This window comes from Hemicordylus capensis, chromosome 11 (assembly GCF_027244095.1).
Source record: "Hemicordylus capensis ecotype Gifberg chromosome 11, rHemCap1.1.pri, whole genome shotgun sequence".
NCBI classification, from domain to species: domain Eukaryota; kingdom Metazoa; phylum Chordata; class Lepidosauria; order Squamata; family Cordylidae; genus Hemicordylus; species Hemicordylus capensis.
The window spans coordinates 15115457-15137720 of record NC_069667.1 but is presented as its reverse complement, the minus strand read 5'-3'; the positions used below and the strand labels follow the sequence as shown (position 1 = coordinate 15137720).

The window sequence follows — 22264 nt, the reverse complement described above, 5'->3', positions numbered from 1 at the left end:
CTGGGCGAGGGCCAACGCAACCCTGCCCAGGAGAAGGAGCCCTGGCTGCATTTTACAGGCCTCCGCTCTGCCCTTTCCTGACTTTTCTTTCCTCCTTCCTGCAGCTGAAGATCTTTGAAGACGACTTCCGGAGGGAGCGTTCAGACAAGCAGGTGCTGCAGCGCCTGCTGAAGAGGAAGCCCGATGCCAGCGGGCCCACCCTGGCCCACCGCTGCAACAACCACAAGAAGCCCTCCGCCCCCAGCCCCGTCTCCCAGAGGCTTGCCTGCTGCAGCTGCCGCTGCAAGCCACAAGAGCTGCACCGGGAGAACCAGCACCGCCCAGGCGCTCCAGAGGCCAAGACATCAGCCTGCCGCTTCTGCAAGGGCTAAGAACCGGAGCAGCAGCTCAGCACAGGCCAGGCAAAGAGGCTGTTCCTTTGCTGGCGCCTCCCTCTTGCTTCTGGCACCCGAAGCAACCAGCACATTCTCCAGGCTACTAAATCGATACCTCCTGCAAGAACTGCATTCCATCCCTGGAGCAATCCACCCCAATCGGCCCCCTTAGAGGGGCACACTCTTGGCCCCATGCAGGCACCCCCCACAAAAGCTACTGCCGGCCATTCAATATTGACTTAGATGAACCAAGGATCTGATGGCACAAGGCAGCTTCGTACATTCAACGAAATAGTTTTAAGCAAGATCGATGCCAAGCAAAGGTCTTGCAATCCCTTACATACGACCAAGGTTGTTTTTATTGCAATAGGTCATGCCTACATCACTGGGGGTTATCCAGAAGATGAAGAGCTTGATGAGAAGTTATTTGTAAAGACTGTATTTTTGTATTTATTTTTCCACTTCTAGACAAGGCTCCCAGCCCCGTTCCTGCTCAGGTTCATATCCACCCAGCCTCGACAGCATCAGGAACTCCTTAAAGAGGAGAGCTGGTCTTGTGGTAGCAAGCATGACTTGTCCCCTTAGCTAAGCAGAGTCCACCCTGGTTGCATATGAACGGGACACTAGAAGTGTGAGCACTGTAAGATATTCCGTTTAGGGAATGGAGCCATCTTGGAAGAGAAGAAGGTTCCAAGTTCCCTCCCTGGCAGCATCTCCAAGATAGGGCTGAGAGAGATTCCTGCCTGCAACCCCGGAGAAGCCGCTGCCGGTCTGTGAAGACAATACTGAGCTAGATAGACCAATGGTCTGACTCGGTATATGGCAGCTTCCTATGTTCTCCTTAGATCCAATATCCTATTTTATCAAATGGTCATACTGTCAAGCTTAATAAAGTGAGCTGTGGATACATATATGTTTTGTCTTATTTTTCTGAATGGAATGGATTTTGTAATAGAACTATGACTGCAACACTAACAAAGAGAGAGAGGTACAACATACAGGATAATCCAGTACTAGCTAAGCCTCGCCAGCCTGGTGTGCTGAAGGGTGAATATTGTTCCTAAAGCCACCTTTGCCAGGGCAAGGGGTCTTCAGCTTAGGTCCCCAGATGTTTTGGACCATGATACGAGTTGTAGTCCCAACAACATTGAAGGACTCCAAGTTGAGAAACCCTGTCCTAAGATCTTCGCCAGGACAGCTGGATGGCTTTTAGAAACACTAGAGTCCCGCCAAGGCAATCCAGTGATCAGCACCTAACCTAGATGGAACAGAGCCCTTTAAGCCCCTGGTGGCGCAGTGGTAAAACTGCCGCCCTGTAACCAGAAGGTTACAAGTTCAATCTTGACCAGGGGCTCAAGGTTGACTCAGCTTTCCAGCCTTCCGAGGTCGGTAAAATGAGTACCCAGAATGTTGGGGGCAATATGCTAAATCATTGTAAACCGCTTAGAGAGCTTCGGCTATAGAGCGGTATATAAATGTAAGTGCTATTGCTATTGCTATTGCTAAGTCATTCCCAACACCCCTGGCAAACTAGCCTTCAACCGCTGGACTCAGAACCACAGTTCCTGCCCTCACTGCCTCTTCAAAGAGGAAAAGGGGTTAGCTACACCATTTGCAGACTCTGCAGGGCAGAACAGGAGTCATTCAAGTCTAAGCCGTGGAAGACCATCGTTACAAGAAGACGCGAAGAGATGCAGGTTTCCAGAACTCTGGAAACTGAAGTCCCTGGTAACAAAATTTATTGTCATGATTGAAGACAAGGAGAAGTTTATAAATGTACTCTAAGCAACTTGTTGATAAAATAGTAAATATCCCATCTTTGTAAGTTTATCATCATTTGGAACAGAGAGGGCGGTTAGGAGAGGCTTTGCAGTCTGCAACTCTCAGACCAAGAGCCGAGGCTGCCCCCCCTCGCAGGAGACCCTCCCCAACGCTCTGGGAAGAAGTTCCGAAAGGTCCACAGTGTATCCCAACGTCGCCTGGCACAGCAGCATCCGACGTTAAGAGAAAAAAGAACAAGATTGCGGTGGAAAGCAGCACACTCATGTCAAAGCCCACAAAATAGACACCCACAATGTTAGAGAGTCTCCTAGGAAAAACAGAGCCGTTCTCGCAGGCGTGCGCAGGGGAGAGGGCTCAGCGCATGAGCAGGCTGTGTTTGGGCCCATCCACCCTCTCCAGCTTCTCAAAGTGCTTCCTGGCATTTCTGATGTTGATCAGCGTTGCTGCCGAAGCTGCAAGAGAGGAGGATGCGAGTTGGGTGAGAGCAACGGCCGGGGGGGGGGGGCACCCAGGGCGGGGCTGTGGTGTACAGAAGCAGGGCTGGTCGAGTTGCCCTGCCTTAAGAAAACCCACTGATGACACCAAACAAAGCCCGCCCTCCCCAGCAGAGCTTCTTAGCAGACTCTGAACTGCTCTGTCAGGCTCCAGTCCCTGCTGAGCTGGCCTGCCCAGACCCGGCACAGCTTTTCATTCCGACCCAGGTCACGCAGAACCTTTGAGAACCACTTACGTATGGAAGGGTCTGACATGACGACCATCACGTAAGTGTTTGATGTAAAGATGTCAATGAAGGCTGCAAAGTTGGAGTTCCTGACCTCCATGCTCTGGAACGATGCGGCCAGTTTACTAGGGAGAGGAAGGCGGTTCGTTAGCTGACAATCCACAAAGGGCCCTTCGCGATTCTCACAGCCTGGAGCCCCCTATGCACCCCTCCCCAGGACTCCTGAGGCAGAAGAGACTGAGCAGCCACTCCACCCCAGGAAAATGCAAGCGCCGTCTGCCCCCCAATTCCAAACACAGCACAGAGTGGCTTTCTGTACAAAGCTTCTCCCTCCTCTCTTCAAGAAGGACTTAGAACAGCCCATCACACTGAGAACAGGAAGTTTGAGCCCGGTCACACAAGGAGCACTTCCCAAATACCTCTTGCCATCTGTGGACTGCAGAATTCCTGGTCCGTTACTGGGACTCACTCAACCCCCAGAAAGGTCTTTAACAGAGACAGCCGCTCCAAGAAGCTGACCTTAGATTTGGCTATGGAAAGGATTTCCGACCTGTGCGGCACTCCTCCTCCACATAAACCATCCCAGGGTAATTCAGGGAGAGATCACACCTTGCACCACACGAGGAGCACAAGGGCCACATTTAGGAGGCCCACTTTCCACACGGTTTGGAAACGAGACCTCCTAAGCAGTCAACAAGTCAACCCGTGGATGAATTTAGGCTGTCGTGGAAGTCAGTCCCCAAGCTAGCTGACGGGGTTAAGCTCCATCTGGGCAGAGCACCCAGCAGCAGTCCCTGACCCGAGGCAGAGCTTTCGCTACGTTCCCATCAGTCCCAGGAAAGACACTCTCACCTGCAGCTCAGCTTGAATTGCTTAATAATGTTGCTGATTTTCTCAAATCTGTGGATATCGCGCTGTTCTTTACACTGGTAGTGGGAAATGACCTGTAGAGGGGAAAGACATTTGCCATGAAAGGGTAGTATTGGACTCCTAGCCAAAAGGGCTGCCTGTATAATATTAGGCCCTTGGCCTGCATGGGGTGACACAAGAAGAAAATGAAACTACAAGTGGCCCTTGCTATCCATGGTTTCAGCAACCACGGTTTTGCGTATCCGTGGTGAGGTCGTAGAGACCAAGTTTCCTCAACCGCAGGGGCAAGAAATAGGTGATTTTCACCTATCGGCAGTTTCAGGGCCACCTGAAATAACTTCCAGTGGCATTTCCAGTCTGGAGACAGCATGGAGCCATTTTGTAACGCTTTAGAAAATTAAAAACTTTACCCCCAATGTTAAATGAAAAGCCAAAGGAACTGGGGGCTTGGGGGGCATTACTGGAGAGCTGGAGACCCGGAGGACAAGGTACAGTACTTTATTTCTCTTATTTCTCTCCCTCTGTCCCACTTTTATAGCCTTTTTTTGTGTGTGCATAGGAACCCAACCCCTGGATTCCCATAGGGGTTAATTCATGGGTGAATGGGGATCTGAACTTGGGTCTCCCCGGTCCTAATCCGGCACTCTAACCACTACACCACACTGGCTCTCAAAGGTTTCTTTAATCCCGGTTTCCATAGTCACGCCTATGACAGAACGGAGCCCCCGTGAATATAGAGGGCCTCCTGTATCTGGACGAATTCTAGGGCATCCAAGAGGGCACTTTCAACAACCTAGCCAGGAAACCTCCGGGGCAAAGACACAGGAAAGTGATGGCCAAGCCCAACTGGTTGCGGTTGCAATCCAAGGGCTGGGTGTGGGGCCTCTGCATTCACCCCAGCATACCACAGGGGACAAGCACTCTGCTGCTCCACAGCTCTGTGGGCACTCAATGCAGCTGTGTACCAAGACTGGGTTCAGGCCCTGTGGGTACTACACAGAAGAGCCAAAGCACCAGGCCTGATTCCAGAAGGAGAGTTCACAACCTGCCGCCACCCTATCTGTAAAAGGGAGAGGTGCAGCGAGGGATTCCCAGATGTTGCTGACTACAACCCCCAGCATCCCCAGCTGCAAAAGCCTTTGCTTGGGGATGATGGGCATTGTAGTCAGCAGCATCTGGGAATCCCCGTTACAGGGAAGACTGGAGAGGAGGCCAAGATTCTGGCTCCTTGCGAGAAGCAACAAGATCAGACCAAGGGATGCAGAGACTTGTGCTCTCTCCTGTGCTACAATGGCACCAGCCAGGGCCTTCTGCAACTAGCATTCAAGCAGTGCTGAAAGAGGGGTGCACCAGAAGCCACCGATTCCTTTAAAAGGCATCTGAAATGAGGCTGGAAAGACCGGACAAGTACTTGGATGGAAGAAGGAGTTATCATTATACTTTAAGACTCCAAACCTGACACATTTTCCCTTTCCCGGCACCCTGGAAACAACTATACTACCTTTTCGCCCAACAGCCCTCAGCCCAAACAGCGTGTGCACTGCCCAAGACTGACTGTGCCCGGGGCTAGAATGACTATGAAGACAGAAGAGAACGAAGGACACCCGTTCTCTTGCGCTCTCGCTCTCCCTCTCACCAGGAAAGTGGCTCTTTCAAACAGAAGAACTTCATCGGCTTCGATGATCTGCGCAAAGTTCCTGAGGTTCATCTCCAGTTGCTGGACATTGGGAATCAGCTGGTAGACTATACTGGACCAAGCCTGCCCAAGAGAAGAGACAGGAAAAAACTCAGTGTCTGGCTCCCTCCTGGATAGGGCAAAAGGTGCGGCAAAAGCCAGACCAAACATCTCAGAGCATGGCAGGGCTCCAGTTAGGCAGTCTGCTGGTGGAGTTGAGAGAGAGAGAGACACAGACAGACAAACTTGCTGCAGCCAAAGCTGTTTTCTTTTCGCTGCTGCTGCACCAGAGATCACAGGCGTTCAGGGCAGAACTCCTAGCAGGGAGCTCCCTATGACCCAAACAACTCCCACAGTTCTGCTCAGCACTGACCAATTCTGCTCTTTTCACCCCAAAAGAGCAGCCTGCTCATGTTGGGCCAGCTGGTCTCACATACATGTCTCACATACGAAGCATAAACTTGGAGAAGACAAAGAAATCCACAACTCTTTAGATGCTCATCCCTTGCTGCAGGCTTGTGAAAGCAGATCAGGCCGAGAGAGCACGTTGGCCCAAAGTCAGCCAGCGAGTTGACCAAACAGGGATTTGAACCCAGATCCTCCTGGAGCAAGTCCAGCAGCAAGACCACACTGGCTTTACAGGGCAAGGGAAAGGAACAGTTCTGACAGACAGAGATGGACACAGATGTACAAACCTTGTAAAGGGTTTCATCCCAGATGGACGTTCTAAAGCAGGCACACTCCAATGGGCGGGAGAGACGCTTCAAATCCTCTTCCCTCTCCTTGAAAATCTGAGGAGGCGGATTTGACACCCCCAGGTGAGGACAAATTTTACTGGTGCTCCAAGGCTGATTATTTTTTAAACTGCTCAATGCCCTTTTGGAAAACCAAGAATACAAAGTCATGCCTGCAGGCTCTGGGGAAGGGGAGAGCAGGTGTGAGGAGACAGTTCCCCTTGCCCAGTGGCCAAGCACAGGAACCCACAGGCCAGCAAATATCCTGCACTAGGAATTCCACACGTGAGCAAGAGGAGCAGGAGTCTCCTAGGAGAAGTCGAGATATCAGCTGCATAGGAACATAGGGACATAGGAAACTGCCATATACTGAATCAGACCATTGGTCCATCTAGCTCAGTATTGTCCACAGACTGGCAGCGGCTTCTCCAATGTTGCAGGCAGGAATCTCTCTCAGCCCTATCTTGGAGATGCTGCCAGGGAGGGAACTTGGAACCTTCTGCTCTTCTCAGAGCGGCTTCATCCCCTGAGGGAAATATCTTGCAGTGCTCACACATCATCTCCCATTCATATGCAACCAGGGCAGACCCTGCTTAGCTATGGGGACAAGTCATGCTTGCTACCACAAGACCAGCTCTCCTCTCCTAAAATCGAACTTGAAACCTTCTGCTCTTCCCAGAGCGGCTCCATCCCCTGAGGGGAATATCTTGCAGTGCTCACACTTCTAGTCTCCCTTTCATATGCAACCAGGGCAGACCCTGCTTGCTCAGGAGACAATTCATGCTTGCTACTACAAGACCAGCTCTCCTCTCCATAAAACTGATCCCATTCAACACAACCGACTTGTGAACCTACAAGAAACCATGTTTTCTGCCAAGATCACTCCCAATTCTGCCATTGAGAAATGTACCTAACCTGTATATCAATGTACCGGTATGTCTGTGTTTCTAGCACACAGGTTTGCAAAGAACACAGAGCTGAAAAGGTCTGGGAGGAGAGGGCAAGGAACAACAGAGGCAGCACTGAATTTTGCACAAGAGGACAATCTCGGTGCCACGTTCCACTTGTGGAAATAAGGCAACTGCTAACCAACAACATGCACCTTTAAAGGGGAGAGTGTTCAGACGGACAAGAAAAAAAAAGGACATCCATAGATTATTAAAAATAGCTACAGTTCCAGAGGCTGCTCTTTGAAATAAAGGCTGTTTCCTCATATTATAGGGTTGTTGTTTTAAAGTTCTTTTAAAAACCTGTGCACTGGGGACAAAAAAATCCATTCTTTGCATCTTTCATAGGACACTGCCTTATACTGAGTCAGACCATGGGTCTTTCTAGCTCAGTATTGTCTACCCAGACTGGCAGCGGCTTCTCCAAGGTTGCAGCAGGCAGGAGTCTCTCTCTCAGCCCTATGATGCCAGGGAGGGAACTTAGAACCTTCTGCATGCAAGCAGGCAGGTGCTCTTCCCAGAGCGGCCCCATTCCGAGGGGCATATCTTTCAGTGCTCACATATGTAGTCTCCCATTCAAATGCAAACCAGAGTGGAGCCTGCTGAGCAAAGGGGGGCCATTCATGCTTGCTATCACTAGACCAGCTCTCCTCCTTTTCCTTTGGGCACCAAGATGCTGCTGCTGCTCACCAGATCGCGCTGGTCCTCCTGCACCAAGTCCATCTTGTGCACGAGGCAGAAAATCTTGGCGTCGGATGAATTCTGGAGAATCGCCTCCAAGCATGACTGGTAGTAGTGCATGTCCTTCTCCAGCTCCCTGCTCTCCACATCAAAGACGTAGATGAGGACCTCCACGTTGCGGAAGATGTTGTCACGCTGGCTGGTGAAGTAGTTCTCCATGAAGGTGTCCTGCCTGGAAGGGAAAGCGGAGCCAAGAAGAGCCCTTTGAGCCACTCGTGCCGAGCTCCGGACCCATCAAGGCAGATCTGGGCATCTGACCAGTCAAGGACTGGCCGAATTCTCTCATCATGAGAGAGCAACAACAAAACAGGATACTTTATTCAAGCAGGTTTGCCATCTATGCAACTTACAAATTGGCTACATGTTTTTGTGAAACAATGAAATTAAAGAAAAATGTAGTGAATCGTCACTGTGAATGAGCCACTGAAATGTTTTCCCCTTTAGCTTTAATCTTGCAACACCACATTAGTCTAGAGGAGGAGGAGGATTTTTTTAATTAAATTAAAAATAAATATTGCAAAGTAACAGCAACTAGTAAAACAGGTTTTGAAGGCAGTGGTACTAAATAGACAGCAGGACAATTCTTGGGATATCATAAAGGGGTATCTGACTGAAGTGCCGTCCTGAGACAGAGTCAAGAAAGCCTCTGTGGAAACCTCAGTTCTCCAGACATTCGCTTCTTGGTAAGGGTGCTGCTTCTGCTCTGTCCCATCAGGTCTGTGGCCTCAGGACTGCCATTTCCAAGGCTACCAAACTGAGGCGAAGCACGTGCTCCGAAAGCATCAGTCTAAGTTCTGTTCAAGATCCAGGTTAGGCCAAGAAAGAGAGACTGGCCCATGGTTACCTGATCAAGGCAAGCAGGAAAGGACTACTCACCCTCCACAGTCCCACAAGTTCAAGACCAAGTTGCCCAGAAATCGAACATGTGAATGTTCCACATCAACTGAAAAAAACCCAGGAGAAACCTGGTCACTGGAGCACTAGAACAAACTTTGAGTAAGCTGCAGACCAACATGATAGCACACACATGCATGTGCTATCATGCATAGCGCATGGTACACACACACACACACACACACGGTTTTTAAAGTCCTGAAGAAAAAGGAGTGGTGCCAACACTTGCCTGGTTGCTAGGCACATGCAAGCACCTAGTGGTGTACACGGAACTGTGCCTCTGCGGTCCGGTGCCAGGCAGGGTGGTTTAAGGGCGGCGGGTGTGTGTGTGTGCACTTATCCCTCCCGCCACTTTCCCCCCACCGGTGCTCCTTTAAAAAAAAAAATCTTGGGGCAGCAGTGTACCTCCCTGCCACCCCTGCCCCTATTTTCAACTGGAAGTGGCCAGAAGTACTGCACCCGCAAGTCTGACGTACGCATGATACTTCCAGCCACTTCTGGGCAAAAATGGGGGCAGGGAGGTACACTGCCACCCCAAAAACCACAAGGTGTTTTTGTTTTTTTTTAAAAAGGCACGCCGGTGGGAGAAAAGTGGTGGGAGGGTTAAGTGCCCCCCCGCCTTTAAAGAACCACCACCACCCCCCGCACCGAACCTTCGAACTGCGCCACATTCTAACCGGTTCGGAGGCCTCTACAATGGCCTTTGGACCGGTTCGTGCACATCCCTACAAGCACCTTTTCATTGGCCCACTTGGAAGAGAGATGGACCAGACGGGAGATCCAGCCAGCCTGCTGACCAACCCTGACCTGTTCACCTACTCCAAAGAAGGCCTTTCCAGCTCCTAACTGTGACTGTGAAGCCCCCATAAAGCCAATGGAAGATCAGGAAGTCTCTCTGGCATGACCTTGAAGCTGTGCCACTTGCAGTTTTTCAGGGCAAGCCCTCTTCAGCCAATCAGGAGGTTTGTCCAGGAGGATTGCCAAAGGACAATCAGGGAGGTTTTCCTACTTCCCAGAAGCAGCCACCAGTTAAAAAAGTCTTGGGGCACTTCTAAGAAATGCTCAGGCTGATCTGCCCTGTCTCCACCACTGTTCCCTCTCACAGGGATTCCCAGATGTTGTTGACTACAACTCCCAACATCCCCAGCTACAGTGGCCTTTGGCTGGGGATTCTGGGAGTTGTAGTCAACAACACCTGGGAATCCCTGTGAGAGGGAACACTGGGTCTCCACTGGGTAGGGTACACACTGGCAGGCAGAGGCTACACTGGGGCACTCCTGTTTAATCTGGGAAGTCTCACTGGGACACAGCAAGGGAATGCTGGGTTATGGCAGGATCCAATGTCAGCCAAAGAGAACTAAGCAACAGAGGTCTCTGGCACCAGGATCCTGCAGGGAGAGCTCCCTTCTCCATCTGCTGAAGGGGCTTCCCAGTCCTTCCTTGCTGTCTCTGCCCAAACTGCCCAGCGAGGGGCTCCAGGAAAAACACACCCTGAGGAGAGATCTCATGTCACATCTTTATGCAAAGAGGGAAGGAAACCAGTTGCCTCTTGCCCTTAACAGCCATATGAGCTGAAAGCAAACCCCCAGGCCCAAGAAGCAGCCATCTTACTTGTCGCTCCGAGGCGCCGCGTGTCTCGTGCAATGTAGTTTGCAAAAATGATTGATCTCATGCTGGTCTTGCCAGACCCGCTTTTCCCCATCAGCAGCACCTGGTTCAGGGAAAGAGCAGAAGCCAACGCAACAAACGAGATTACTTCACAATACCTTTCTGAACAGCCCTTTTTTGGCACTGCTCTGAGAACAGAAAAGGAGCTTGGCTGAGAACCAACTCCAGTCATGCTGTCCCTGATCAAAGCTACAGGCAGCCACTGATTGCACCACTTTCCTGGTACAACACACTCACAGCAATGGTTGTGTGCGTGTGCATCACGAGGCCCTTGAACACCCTGCCAGGAAACCATCTCCCAGCTTTGCCCAAAACTGAAGCAGAGCTCCTGCTCTTACCTTCTTCTTCATGGCCGTGTTCGGCATCCCACACCTGTAAAGAAAGAGCAAGAGACAGTGTGCAGGGTGTCGGCCATTTGTTCAAAGTTCCTCAGTCACAAGGCTGGACTCTACACCCACGGCTGGGAAAATGCTAGCATGGCCCTTCCCTTTCATCCCAGGCAACACAAGAGAAAACTGTTGGGGCAAGAGCAGCCGTGCAAAATTGACCAACAGATCCTCTTAGACCAGGGGCTGGCAAACTTGGCCCTCCAGCTGTCATTGAACGACAACTCCCATAACTCCCAGCCACAATTTACTGTGGCTAGGAATTATAGGAGCTGTCGTTCAACAACAGCTGGAGGGCCAAGTTTGCCCACCCCTGCCTTAGACTTCCCTTAACTCACCGATTCAACTTGGAAGAGGGCCAATGAGAGGACCAAGAAGTTTACTCACCGTATTCCCAACAGGACACCTAAAAAAATGTTAAATAGGTATATCTGTCCCTCAATACAGTCACAAATATGGTGATGAAAGGATGAGTTCCCTGGCCATTCTTTCAAGGAATATTAAGCTTTCAAAGTGCATTTCCTTATCCAGATGTAATTAATTCAAACTGAATAAGGGGTGCAACCTGGAAATGCAAGTTGAAGGCTAGCCCCATTCGACAGACACACTTCCTCTGCCACCGGCTATCACCTCTTGAGACTCGCAAAGAGATGTGGCCACACAAACAGGGGAGCTGGGCCCTTTTGCATCTGAACCAGCAGAGCCATCCTGATGTTTGAGGCTTTGGGGGGTGGGCTTTTCAGCAGCATGCAGGTCGAGGCAGTTATTATGGGTCACTTATAACACATGGCTCAGTGGTCACCACGAGTCAACACTGTCTCGAGGACACAATCTAACCGTATCTATCTAGCTATCACATTTATATACCACCCCCATATACAAATCTCTGGACAGTTTACACATTAAAACACAAACAACTGAAACAACAGATCATTTAAAACCATTTAAAATAACTATCAACCAAACTTTAAAAAATGTTTAAGTTGGCATCCCAGGAGGTGTCCTGGGTGCAAATGCACATCTGGGGACCACCTGCAGCCCACATGAAGGCCAGTCTCCCAAATCCAAGCCTGTTTCAGGCTTGAGGGCATGTTCTCAGGACCAGGATTGAACTCTGAAGCACCTACAGCTGAGGTTCTTAGCCTTTTACGGACCCCCTAGATCCTCCTGTATACACATGGATGGGAATTATCCCTTTAATCATTAAAAATTATAACTGTATAATTGAAATGTAAGAAGGAAACACACACTCCCTATTTTCAAGTTTTGGGGAAGCTACCTATATATAACTACAGATTTAGCTTTCCATGGACCGTCTGGACCTACCCTATGGTGGTAGATCCCCTAATCACGCTACAGTATCAGAGAGATGGAGGAAGGGGAGCACCTTTTCCTCCACCCCTAGGGAGGGCCACTCGGCTCCTGCGCAGGGACGTTTACACGCACCCCAGGGGCATTCGGTACGCGCTGCGGGGTACCCACGGGCAAGGCAACCCGCATCTTACACGCGCACAGACCCTCCACACATGCCCCATCCGTCCCGACACGCGGAGACCGGGAGGAGCCCAGGCAAAGCCTGCCTGCACTAGTGGGGACCCGGTGAGGCTCCCCACGCACCCCGTCTTCCAAGGAAGCGAAGCCGGGCCCAGTCCCTGAGCAACCAGTCCCATGGCACCGCTTTTCACACCCAAGCGTGCCCCTGAGCAGGTGCAGAGTGCAGCAGAGAGAACAGCGGGGGCGCTCAGGCAGGCGTAAGCCCAGGCACATATCCCACCCTCACCCCCATAGAAGTTAAAGCCCCAGGGACGCCAGCGAGCCCGCCACCTCCGCCTCACCCCTGGTCCTGAGCGGGCAGCGACAGCTAGGAGGGCGGTCTCCGCACGCTACCCCTCCCTCCTCTTCCTGGGCCCCGAAGCCTCGGCCTCGCTTAATCCGCTCGCCCAAGGCGGGGGGTCCCCTGCTCCGGCTTGGCTGCGCGCGACAGCCCGGCCCCCAACAGCGCCTCGCAAAATCACGTGAACAGCCGCTCCCGCGGCTCCTGGGCGTGGCCTGCACTTCCCGGCCCTCTCTTCACGTGACTGAAAAGCCGCCGCGGTCATAGAGGCCTGGACGCCCAGAGCGGCCCCGCGACCGAAGCCAGAGAAGCCATGTTCCTTGAGGGCAGATTTCCAGCCTGCCCATACTGCCGGAGGCATAGGATTGCGTTGTGTCTGCGCGCTGAGCCGGTCGTTGCAAAAGCTCTGGGAGGGGGTGATGTGTTCTGCTTCCTCCCCTTTTTAGGGTTGCCAACTCCCCCCACCATCTGGCGGTTTGTCGTCATCATTCTCTTGAGTAACCTTGGCAGTCATTTGAAGTCCAGGTTGTTTCCACTGAGCTGATAGGTTTGGGAGTGTTTTTAAATGCCAGGTGTGAAGGACCGAATAGTTCAATCAATGCGTATGAGAAGAGCTCTAAATGAGAGGCTTGCATCACAGCCTCCCATATGGTCTAGCGGTTAGGATTCCTGGTTTTCACCCAGGCGGCCCGGGTTCGACTCCCGGTATGGGAAGCAATAATCATTTTTCCCCCCAAATTCCATTCAGTGCAAAATTTTGCAGATTTCTGTGGTTTTCTTTAGAAATATCGCCTGATGCACTCCAGCACCTTCCTGCTCGATATGAGGAAGGAAACCGGGAGAGCAGTCAACGCTGCAAAATGAAGGGCACGCTTGCGAAACAGAGAGCAAGGCAGCCGCGAGGAAATCTTCGGCCGCCAGGAGATGCTCCTGCTGCGTCCCGACCAAGCCCTTGATTCCCTATAAACTAGTGACTGGTCCTGTCGAGCCGGTCTTTCTCTCCTCTCCTGCTCTGCATGCAAGCCGGCTATTCGTCAGTTAGAGCTCTACCTGAGGACTGGCCAGCCTGCAGCCAACGCAGGAGAGAAAGGCACAAGCCGAGCTGGCTGCCGCGCTAAAGGACTTAGGACGAGCCGCTACTGAAAGCGCTCTTTAATCTACTGTTTTCCTAAATTGCAGGCTCAAGGCGGCTGCCTGCCATGGAAGCCCTTCGCCTTCATCCCTGCCTTGGGCGCTACGCTCTGCCCAGCACAACAGCGCCGGGAGCTGGTCTTGTTCAAGCATGCATTGAACCTTTGCTAAGCAGAGTCCACCCTGGTTCGCATTTGAATGAGACGACATGTGTGAGCACTGCGAGATATTGGGGCCGCTCTGGGAAGAGCAACTAGGTTCCAAGTTCCCTCTCTGGCGGCACCTCCAAGAGAGGGTTGAGAGAGACTCCTGCCTGCTGCAACCTTGGAGAAGTCGCTGCCAGCCTGGGTAGAAGATGACACTGAGCTAGATGGACCGGTGGTGCTGCTGGGTAGAAGGCAGCTTCCTATGGTCCTTGCTTCCTACGTCCCTCTCGCAGTGAAGCTCTACCGCCCTGGCAAGGGGGTACCGGCAGGAGCTACCACTTCTCAGCGGCCTTTCGGCCCGAGGGCGCTTCCCCTCCATTCACAAAAAAAAGTCCCCGCGAGAGACGCGTTGACAGTTGCAGAACCCGCCCACCTCGCCCAGCGATTGGCTGAGCCGGCTCCCGAAGGGGCGTGGCCTCAATAACAAAATGTCCCGCGCCGGAGATTTTCGCTACTTTGTAACAGAGGACGTTTCTCCGGCCTTTGAAGATCCTCGCGAGCGAGCTCAAGACACGAGCCAGGATGGACCGAGACGCGGCCAGCCAGACAGGTGAGTGCTGCCTTCCTTAACGGGCTCTCCGTGCTGAACATTTACCACGGTGTGTGCAATTAATGCGGATGCTTTTGTTCTTAAGTGTCTGTCCCCGCATGGGCGAATTGCACGGCGTGGCGGGGCTGAGGCAGGAATTCGTGCTCGTGGGAAAACGGTGTTTATTGTGTGTATGTTGTGCACTTATATCCTGACTCGTCCTCAGTGCTGTATATGGCTTTGTTTAGCCTCACAACAACCCTGTAAGGTAGAGTAGGCTGAGAGAGAAGTGACCGGCCCAAAGTCGCCCAGTTATTTTCAGGGCTGAATGGGGATTTGAACTGGGATGTCCCTGGCCCTAGTCCAGCACTCTCTCTAACCACTGAACCATGTTGGCTGCTCCCTAAGGAGGAACCCTCTCTGAAGAGGACTTCCCTCTGGAGAGGGGACGGACACGCTGCTGATCTCTCTGGTTTCCTTCTGGTTGTCTTATTAGAGGTGGCTCCGCTCGGTGAGCATCTCGCCCGTCGGCTTAAGACGGGTCTTCGCCGTCTTTGAGCACCCTCGTGGGCTTCCTTGACATTCGAAACCTATTCATTGCTCTTGCACTTATTTAGATATTTCTCATTTAATACGGTTCTCTTATCTCATCAGTATGCTCCGTATGTGTATGGGGCCCCGTTTTGTTACATTAAGGATATTTGTATGCTTACTTTACAAGGATTAAAAAAAAAGTTCACAAAACAGTCTATACCGCAAAAAGAGTGAGAAAATTGTTCCAAGGGACTCCTGGTCCCGAAAAAAAAGCTCAAGGGAGAAGGCGGCAGCAGCCACGGGGTGGCGGGGAGGGGAGCGCTGGTTGAATGCGGCAGTCAGTTCCTCGCCCCCTACTAAGGAAAAGAGAGCCCGCCCGCGAGAAGGGACTCCCTTGCCCAGCTAGCCAGCAGACAATTCATCGTACTTCATCAAGATAGCCGCAATTCAGCCCTTCAACTCTGGAGCTTTTTAAAAAAAATAAAATAAAATAAAGGGGTCTATTTGCAAGCCAAATCTAGCGTCGCTTTGAGAGAATTCGGTTTGTGAATGCAGACGAGCCTTCACAGAGGCATTCCTAGCCAGAATGGGCTGGTGGCGGCTGCTACTGCCACCTGGGAACTTTGCCCCCCCTTCCCTCCAGCTCCTCCAGCTTCTCCCCCAGTTGCATTGCTGACACACAGGCCCATAGCCAGACTAAATGTTTTGTGGCGGGGCAGGTCTTACCGCCCTAGTTACTTTCTGTCACATTACAATATAGCACTTCTACAATTATTTGTGAAAAGTGTAGAGGAGCAGATGAAAGGTTTAAGGGGGCCTGCCCAAAGGGCCACCGCCCCCCCCCCCCGGCTATTCCAGGGCTTCCTTTCTGACCTTCCAAGACTGGAAGAAAAACCATCCCTAGAACTGGAGCCTTGGCTTCCATGTGGACTGTGCGGCCATCCCGCCCTTGATGCCCAAGTTCTTCTGGGGAGGGGGATCCTGTGTAAGTTCACAAGAGGGTGCCAACCAAGGGTTGCCCCACAGAAGGTCCGTAGCGGGCCTCCTGCCCTCTGAGGCACCTACTCCATATCCTGACAGTCGTCTTGCAAAGAAGTGTGGGCTGGCTCCTCTGCATCACACCCCTGAGAGAGACAGAGGAACCATTCTCTGCAGGGACCAAAGGTACTCTTACCCCTGGACTTCAGGTCCAAAGTCCAAGGCCTCCCCACCCCCTGGGGGCCTCCAAATCATTTTTAGTCTGTCCTGGGTGGTGTGGTTTGTGCCCTCAAGAACCTACATGTTAAAAGAATGATGCTTAAATTGCGGGGGGGGGGGGCTCCAAAGGCCTTTAGGTCCAGGCTCCAAAATTACCTAGGTGGACCTCTGGCAGGGACAGTCAGTGGGCATGACACCCATCATGTTTTCGCTCTTGGCCTCTCTGACATTAACACGGGAGAGGCTGGGAAAACTCCTCTTCTCAGAAGCTGGGAAACTTCTTTTCAGTTCCCCCACCTGAGAAGGATGCAATGAATAAATGAAGAACTTTTGCCCTGTCCTTATTTCATGCCTTTGGGGGGTTGATAAATACAGGTTAGAGGATGGGTTTGTAGAGTGTGTGTGTGTGTGTGTGTGTGTGTGTGTGAGAGAGAGAGAGAGAGAGAGAGAGAGAGAGAGAGAGATCACCTGGTCATCGTTTTCTATGTGTCTGTTTCTAAACCCCTGTACAAAAAGAATTGCACCCAGTATTTCTACATGATGGTGTCCCTGGGGAGTGGAAAAGGAGACTGTACACCCCTCTCATGGGTGAGATGGAATAAAAGCCTCTGCAGTGAACAGTTTACCTATTTATTTTGCATTGTGGCTTGTGCAGAACAGTGTCTTTCCACAGTACCCAATGAAGATATTCATTCTTGGGCAGTATTTAAGATCTACAATATTGAAAGGAAATTGGCAGGGCAAATGGACAAGCTGTGTGCCTTTCTCTAGTACAGGGTTCTCAATTCTTGGGTCCCCAAATGTTGGACTACCAAAGGCCACTGTGGCTGGGGATGATGGGAGTTGTAGTCCAACAACATCTGGGGACCCAACTTTGAGAACCCCAGCTCTAGTCCATTCCCAAAAAGGTGCCTCTAACATTCCTTGCTGGGAGGAGGAGAGAGCCTGTCCACTGGCTCAGGTCGGTCCAGAAGGGCCGTCTTGACCCAACGGCTGCTGCTTCTCGCCCTCTTCAGAAGCACGCCAGGAGATGACTGCGTACACACACACCTCCCCAAAGGGAAATGAGCACATAAAGGCCCCATTGTTTTGGTGCACATCCACACTGTGCAGCCAACAAAACAAAGAGATGGAAAGATAAGCAGTGGGGGGGGGGCCTCCTTCCTTAGCATGTCTCTGGAAAGGGCTGGTATTCTGCTCAAGCTCCACTCTGCCCCGTGGAAGGGAGGCGGGATACCTCGCCCGACTGGGAGGTCCACAGACATGTCCCTCCTGGGTAGATCTGGTTTGGGTGGCTCACAAATTGGGCTGAGGCTGCCAGGCCCCACTCTACTACTACTACTACAACAAATATTTATATTTGGGAGCTTTTCAACAAAAGTTCACACAGCAGTTTACCGAGAGAAATAAAAATAAATAAATAAAGATGGCTTACAATTAAAAAAAAGAAACCTAAGATAGACACCAGACACCAGTTGCAGGGGAGTAACAGCAGGCAAGTGGGCCCTCAACTCCTGCCTGTGGGCTTCCCAGAAGAATCTGGTGGGCCACGGTGTGAAACAGGATGCTGGACTAGATGGGCATCCTTGGGCCTGATCCAGCAGGGCTGTTATGTTCTTATGTAACAGCCACTGGGGGGATGCTGTGCTGGGGTTGGATAGGGCCAGTTGCTCTCCCCTTGCTCAATAAAGGAAAAAGGTAAAGTGTGCCGTCAAGTCAGTATCGACTCCTGGCAAACACAGAGCCATGTGGTTTTCTTTGGCAGAATACAAGAGCGGGGTTTTTTGTTTTTTTTACATTTTACATTTTTTAACATTTTATATCCCACTCTTCCTCCAAGGAGCCCAGAGCTGTGTATTACATACTTGGGTTCCTCTTCACAACAACCCTGTGAAGTAGGTTAGGGTGAGAGAAAAGTGACTGGCCCAGAGTCACCCAGTTAGTATCATGGCTGAATGGGAATTTGAACTCAGGTCTCCCTGGTCCTAATCCAGCACTCTAACCACTACACCACGCTGGCTCTGGTTTACCATTTACCATTGCCATCTCCCACTCAGTATGAGATGATGCCTTTCAGCATTTTCCTATATCACTCCTGCCTGATATAGGTGTGTCCCATAGTCTGGGAAACATACCATTCAAACCAGCAACCTCTGGCTTGCTAGTCAAGTCGTTTCCCAGAAAATTACCACTTTAAAAAGGTGCCTCTTGGCTCAGTTAGCAGGGGAACCTCTGCCACTGGATTGCTCTGTGCGCTCCATGAAGCCACTTGTTCTCTTTGGCTGAAGGCCTCCTAGCCTCTGACAACCAAGCTGAGCTGGTACTGATGGTCTTCCCTTGTCCCTGTCCAGACCTGCAAAACTTGGTGGGTGAGCAGGTGTGGTCCTTGTTGGAGGCCCCTGTTGCTTGAAGATCTAGTTTAGAAGCTGTGGCAGCACCAGGGGGAAAAATGGAGGGGGGACATAGGAAGCTGCCATATACTGAGTCAGGCCATTGCACCATATCGCTCAGTATTGTCTACACAGACTGGCAGCAGCTTCTCCAAGGCTGCAGGCAGGAGTCTCTCTCAGCCCTATCTTGGAGATGCTGCCAGGGAGGGAACTTGGAACCTTCTGTATGCAAGCATGCCGGTGTTCTTTCCCCAGCTCCATCCCCTGAGGAGAATGCCTTATAGTGCTCACACATGTAGTCTCCATCCAAATGCAAACCAGAGTGGCCCCTGCTTAGCAATGGGGGCAACTGATGCTTGCTACCACAAGATCCGCTCTCCAGAGGCAAAGTGCATTTCTGGGTGAGCAATCTCTGTCCCACATGCTAGATGTCTGAAACAGAAAGGGGAGGCGGGCGGCAAACTTTGTCTGAGGGGTCCTTGCCCACCCACCCTTCCTAGAAGAGCTTCAAAGTCCCCCCCCCCGAGGGAGCTGGCAAGGAGGCTGCTCTCTTCTCTGAAGCCCTTTGACTCAAGAGCCCTTTGACTCAAAGGGCCGCCCAAGTCACCCTCCTGTTTCCCACCTTGGCCGCACAGATGCTTCTGGGATGCCCCAGGCAAGACATGAAGAGTCAAGAGCCCTCCCCTGCCTGTGGAAAGTGTCCCAAGCATTTTTGGAGGCTCTCTTCATCCCCGAGGAAGGCAGCACTGCTCATGAGAGACCAGCCAGGCAGAAGCAGTTGGGGTTGGGCACACTCCAAGCTTCCTAGTGAGTGTTGGGGGAGGCGTTCAAGGGCCTTCCTTCTGCTGAGCTCAGCCTGGGTATGTCTGTCCCCTCTGCAGCCTTGCCCACGGACGACCTCGACAACTTCCTGGCGGAGTTTGACCAAGTGGTGCAGGACTTTGACAAGGGCGAGCCCTGCCAGTATCAGCAGCACCTGGAGGAGCTGAAGAGGAGGACCCTGCCCAGCATCTATGACAGCGGCATCGACGACTCGGAAAGTGAGCCTGGCCGCAGATTGTTCCATTGGGAGGGAGGGTGGGGGGAGGCCTTGGCAGAGAGAGTGTGGTGTACGACTCCTTTGCATGCTGTCAGTGCTAAGCAGGTGGAAACCACAAGCAGCTGTGGTTAGCATGAGCTGCAGGGGGTGAAAAGGGGAGAAACGCTCAGGGAGCTGAGAAGTCTTTTGTGAGTTGTTGCTTCTCTCTCTCTTGCAACATACCTGTGGGATAGCCAGGTTGGGTTGAGCCTTACTGGGTTGTCTTCCTGCTGCAGGCAACAGCACCTCCCCTGGCAGCAGCCTGAACACCAGCGAGGAGGACCTCAACACTCCAGCTTCCGTGTCCTACTCCACAGGTAAGCTGAGAAGATGGGACAGCAGGTAAATTCCATGAAGCCACCCACATCCATCTGCTCAACATGCATTTTTAAGCTGACGTTCCTTAAGAAAAGTACACTTATGAGATCCCCCCGTTTTCTGTCCATGACCCTATCAAATTTGTAGTGCCTGGACCCATTTGGACCTGATTTGGTACTGTTGTAGGGACACATCAGGGCCCCTCAGCAGCGTAGTTTGTGATGATGTCATCCACCCTGATCCAAGATGGTGGATGTGTGAACATTTGAGGCACAAGTGGGCTACCTCGTGAGGATGGTAATTATCAGTTGAGATTCTAGTGGAAGGAAAGAGGAAGAACTTCTTGTTAAGAACTCGCATTGCCTTACTGGCAAGGCTTAAGATGTGCCTTCAAAATGGAATTTCAGGCCTGACCATGCAACTTCATTGACTTCCCCCCAGAAATGTAAGCTGGCTGGGCCTGGAGTGAGGGAAGCTGTCAAGTTCACAACATTGTGCTTCTTTGTCTTTTAGCCAAGCTTGGAGACACCCAAGAGCTAGAGGACTTCATTGCAGACCTGGACAGAGTCCTGGAGGGTACGTATGGCCACACGGTCTCTGTGGGCCTTCGGGAGCCCAGTGGAGCATCCTGCGTTTACTTCAAAGCCAACTGACCTGGCTTGTTGTCGTCAAAGATCCTGGTGTGCTGGGAGCAGTTCCTACTGGAAGAACGCTCTCCTCATGCACACACCCTTTGTTCTTTTGCCTTCTGGTATGAAATATGCCAGAGTGTCGGCATTCAAGCTAGCAACTGTGAATCTGGAATGCTGTGAACTTACTGCAAGACTCTGGGGATCCCACCTCTGAATAGGAATCTACAAGCTTTTCAGTCACACCACACTCTTCATCTGTCAAGAGTTTAGTGTAATACAAAAGCTTGTTTTAGGCACCAACGTCCTGCAAAGCAGGCATGGAAATAGGAGGGAGGATTGTTGTGCTTGCTCTGTATTTGTGTGGATTTTTTTCCTGACCACTTTATTTCCTCTCCTTTTTTGTCTTGCAGAGCTATGAGTTTCTGTCTTTTCATGAGGACTGTCCCAATTGAAGTATCTCCCGATGGCACCTTCTCAGGACAAATGGAGTAAAAGCAGGAAGACAGGAGGACTATTCTCATGACTCACCACTGGCTAGGACTCTTATTTGTCATCTGGCTATTTTTAAAACTCTGCCTTCGTAAGCCACAGACTATTCTTGAAATCTGCATGGTCTTCAAAGGAACTTGCATGTGAAAATGAGCCACAGGCCTTCCTCTCTTCCTCCACCCCCAGGAACATGGGTCCAAGCAGAAGTCTCTTGTTTCAGTTCAGGGGAGGCTCTGCAGGGAAGGACGGACAGTGGTCAGTGTGGCATTGTGGGATGCCCACCTTCGGCAGAGAGTGGCTCAACTGCACATCGCATGGCACTGATATTATCACATTCACTTGGCATATGGAAATTGTGGGATGAAGCTGCCAATGTTCAGCTGTTCAGTCCATAAAACTCAAGAATGGCTTCAAAACTAGATTTAGGGGTGTGTGCTCTAATGCACACTTGAGATACTTCAGAGTCTCATTCTTCATTCTCAGGGGAGTGTGTATGTGAGAGGGGATTCTAGTGGAGTGGGGACACACAGGAATGGAGTGCCAATGCTCTTCAGCTTCTCTGTCTGGCAGCATGGCTATGGCCATAGGGGCTATCATAGAGAATACCTGCACTTCTGAATTTGCAACGACACCACTGGGGTGTGTGCGCACACATATGCAGGCTCCCTCCACTTCATTCTTTGTAACCCCCCATGCCTGGCTGACAGGTGCTGTATTGGGGCAAGTGCTACCCCCACTCCTCCACTGTAACTATATTCCAATGTAAATACTGTAAAATCAAGTTATTTCTTTCTGGTTTTGTTCTTGTATGTTAATATTAAACAAGTGGAGCTTTTGCTGGTGGCTCTTGATTCTTGTGTATCTCGTCAGCTTCTATCCAGGATGCATCTGCTGCTCTATACGTCAAAACAGGATCTGAACTCCTCAGGACAGAGGTTCTCAACCTGTGGTACTCTAGATGTTGCTTGAACTACAGCTCCCACCGCACCATCCACAATGAATTGTAGTTGGATGATGGAGTATGTTGCTGTAGATCAGGGATTCTCAAGGTTGGGTCCTCAGATGTTATTGGACTTCAACTCCCATAATCTAAAACCAAAGGCCACTGGGGCTGGGGATTATGGGGGTTGAAGT

The 22264-nt window shown here is 51.3% G+C and overlaps 2 protein-coding genes and 1 non-coding gene across 3 annotated transcripts; 2 read left to right on the top strand and 1 right to left on the bottom strand.

Annotated features, from left to right (window-relative positions):
- Nucleotides 1–2096: 2096 nt before the first annotated feature.
- On the bottom strand, nucleotides 2097–12873 carry LOC128335729 (ras-related GTP-binding protein A). The gene is made up of 10 exons (XM_053274426.1): nucleotides 12628–12873; nucleotides 10745–10778; nucleotides 10350–10449; nucleotides 8721–8787; nucleotides 7794–8016; nucleotides 6118–6213; nucleotides 5384–5506; nucleotides 3730–3821; nucleotides 2887–3002; nucleotides 2097–2608 (listed from the first exon to the last, which is right to left on the bottom strand). The coding sequence occupies exons 2-10, from the start codon at nucleotides 10769–10771 to the stop codon at nucleotides 2511–2513; spliced, it is 942 nt and encodes a 313-aa protein (XP_053130401.1). The 5' UTR covers nucleotides 10772–10778; nucleotides 12628–12873; the 3' UTR covers nucleotides 2097–2510.
- A 395-nt stretch (nucleotides 12874–13268) lies between these two features.
- Nucleotides 13269–13340, top strand: TRNAE-UUC (transfer RNA glutamic acid (anticodon UUC)). The gene has a single exon. It is a non-coding gene; the product is annotated as a tRNA-Glu (tRNA).
- A 1022-nt stretch (nucleotides 13341–14362) lies between these two features.
- LOC128335306 (regulator of cell cycle RGCC-like) lies at nucleotides 14363–21966 on the top strand. The gene is made up of 5 exons (XM_053273326.1): nucleotides 14363–14513; nucleotides 19495–19653; nucleotides 19928–20008; nucleotides 20523–20585; nucleotides 21052–21966. The coding sequence occupies exons 1-5, from the start codon at nucleotides 14486–14488 to the stop codon at nucleotides 21057–21059; spliced, it is 339 nt and encodes a 112-aa protein (XP_053129301.1). The 5' UTR covers nucleotides 14363–14485; the 3' UTR covers nucleotides 21060–21966.
- The last annotated feature ends 298 nt before the right edge of the window (nucleotides 21967–22264 follow it).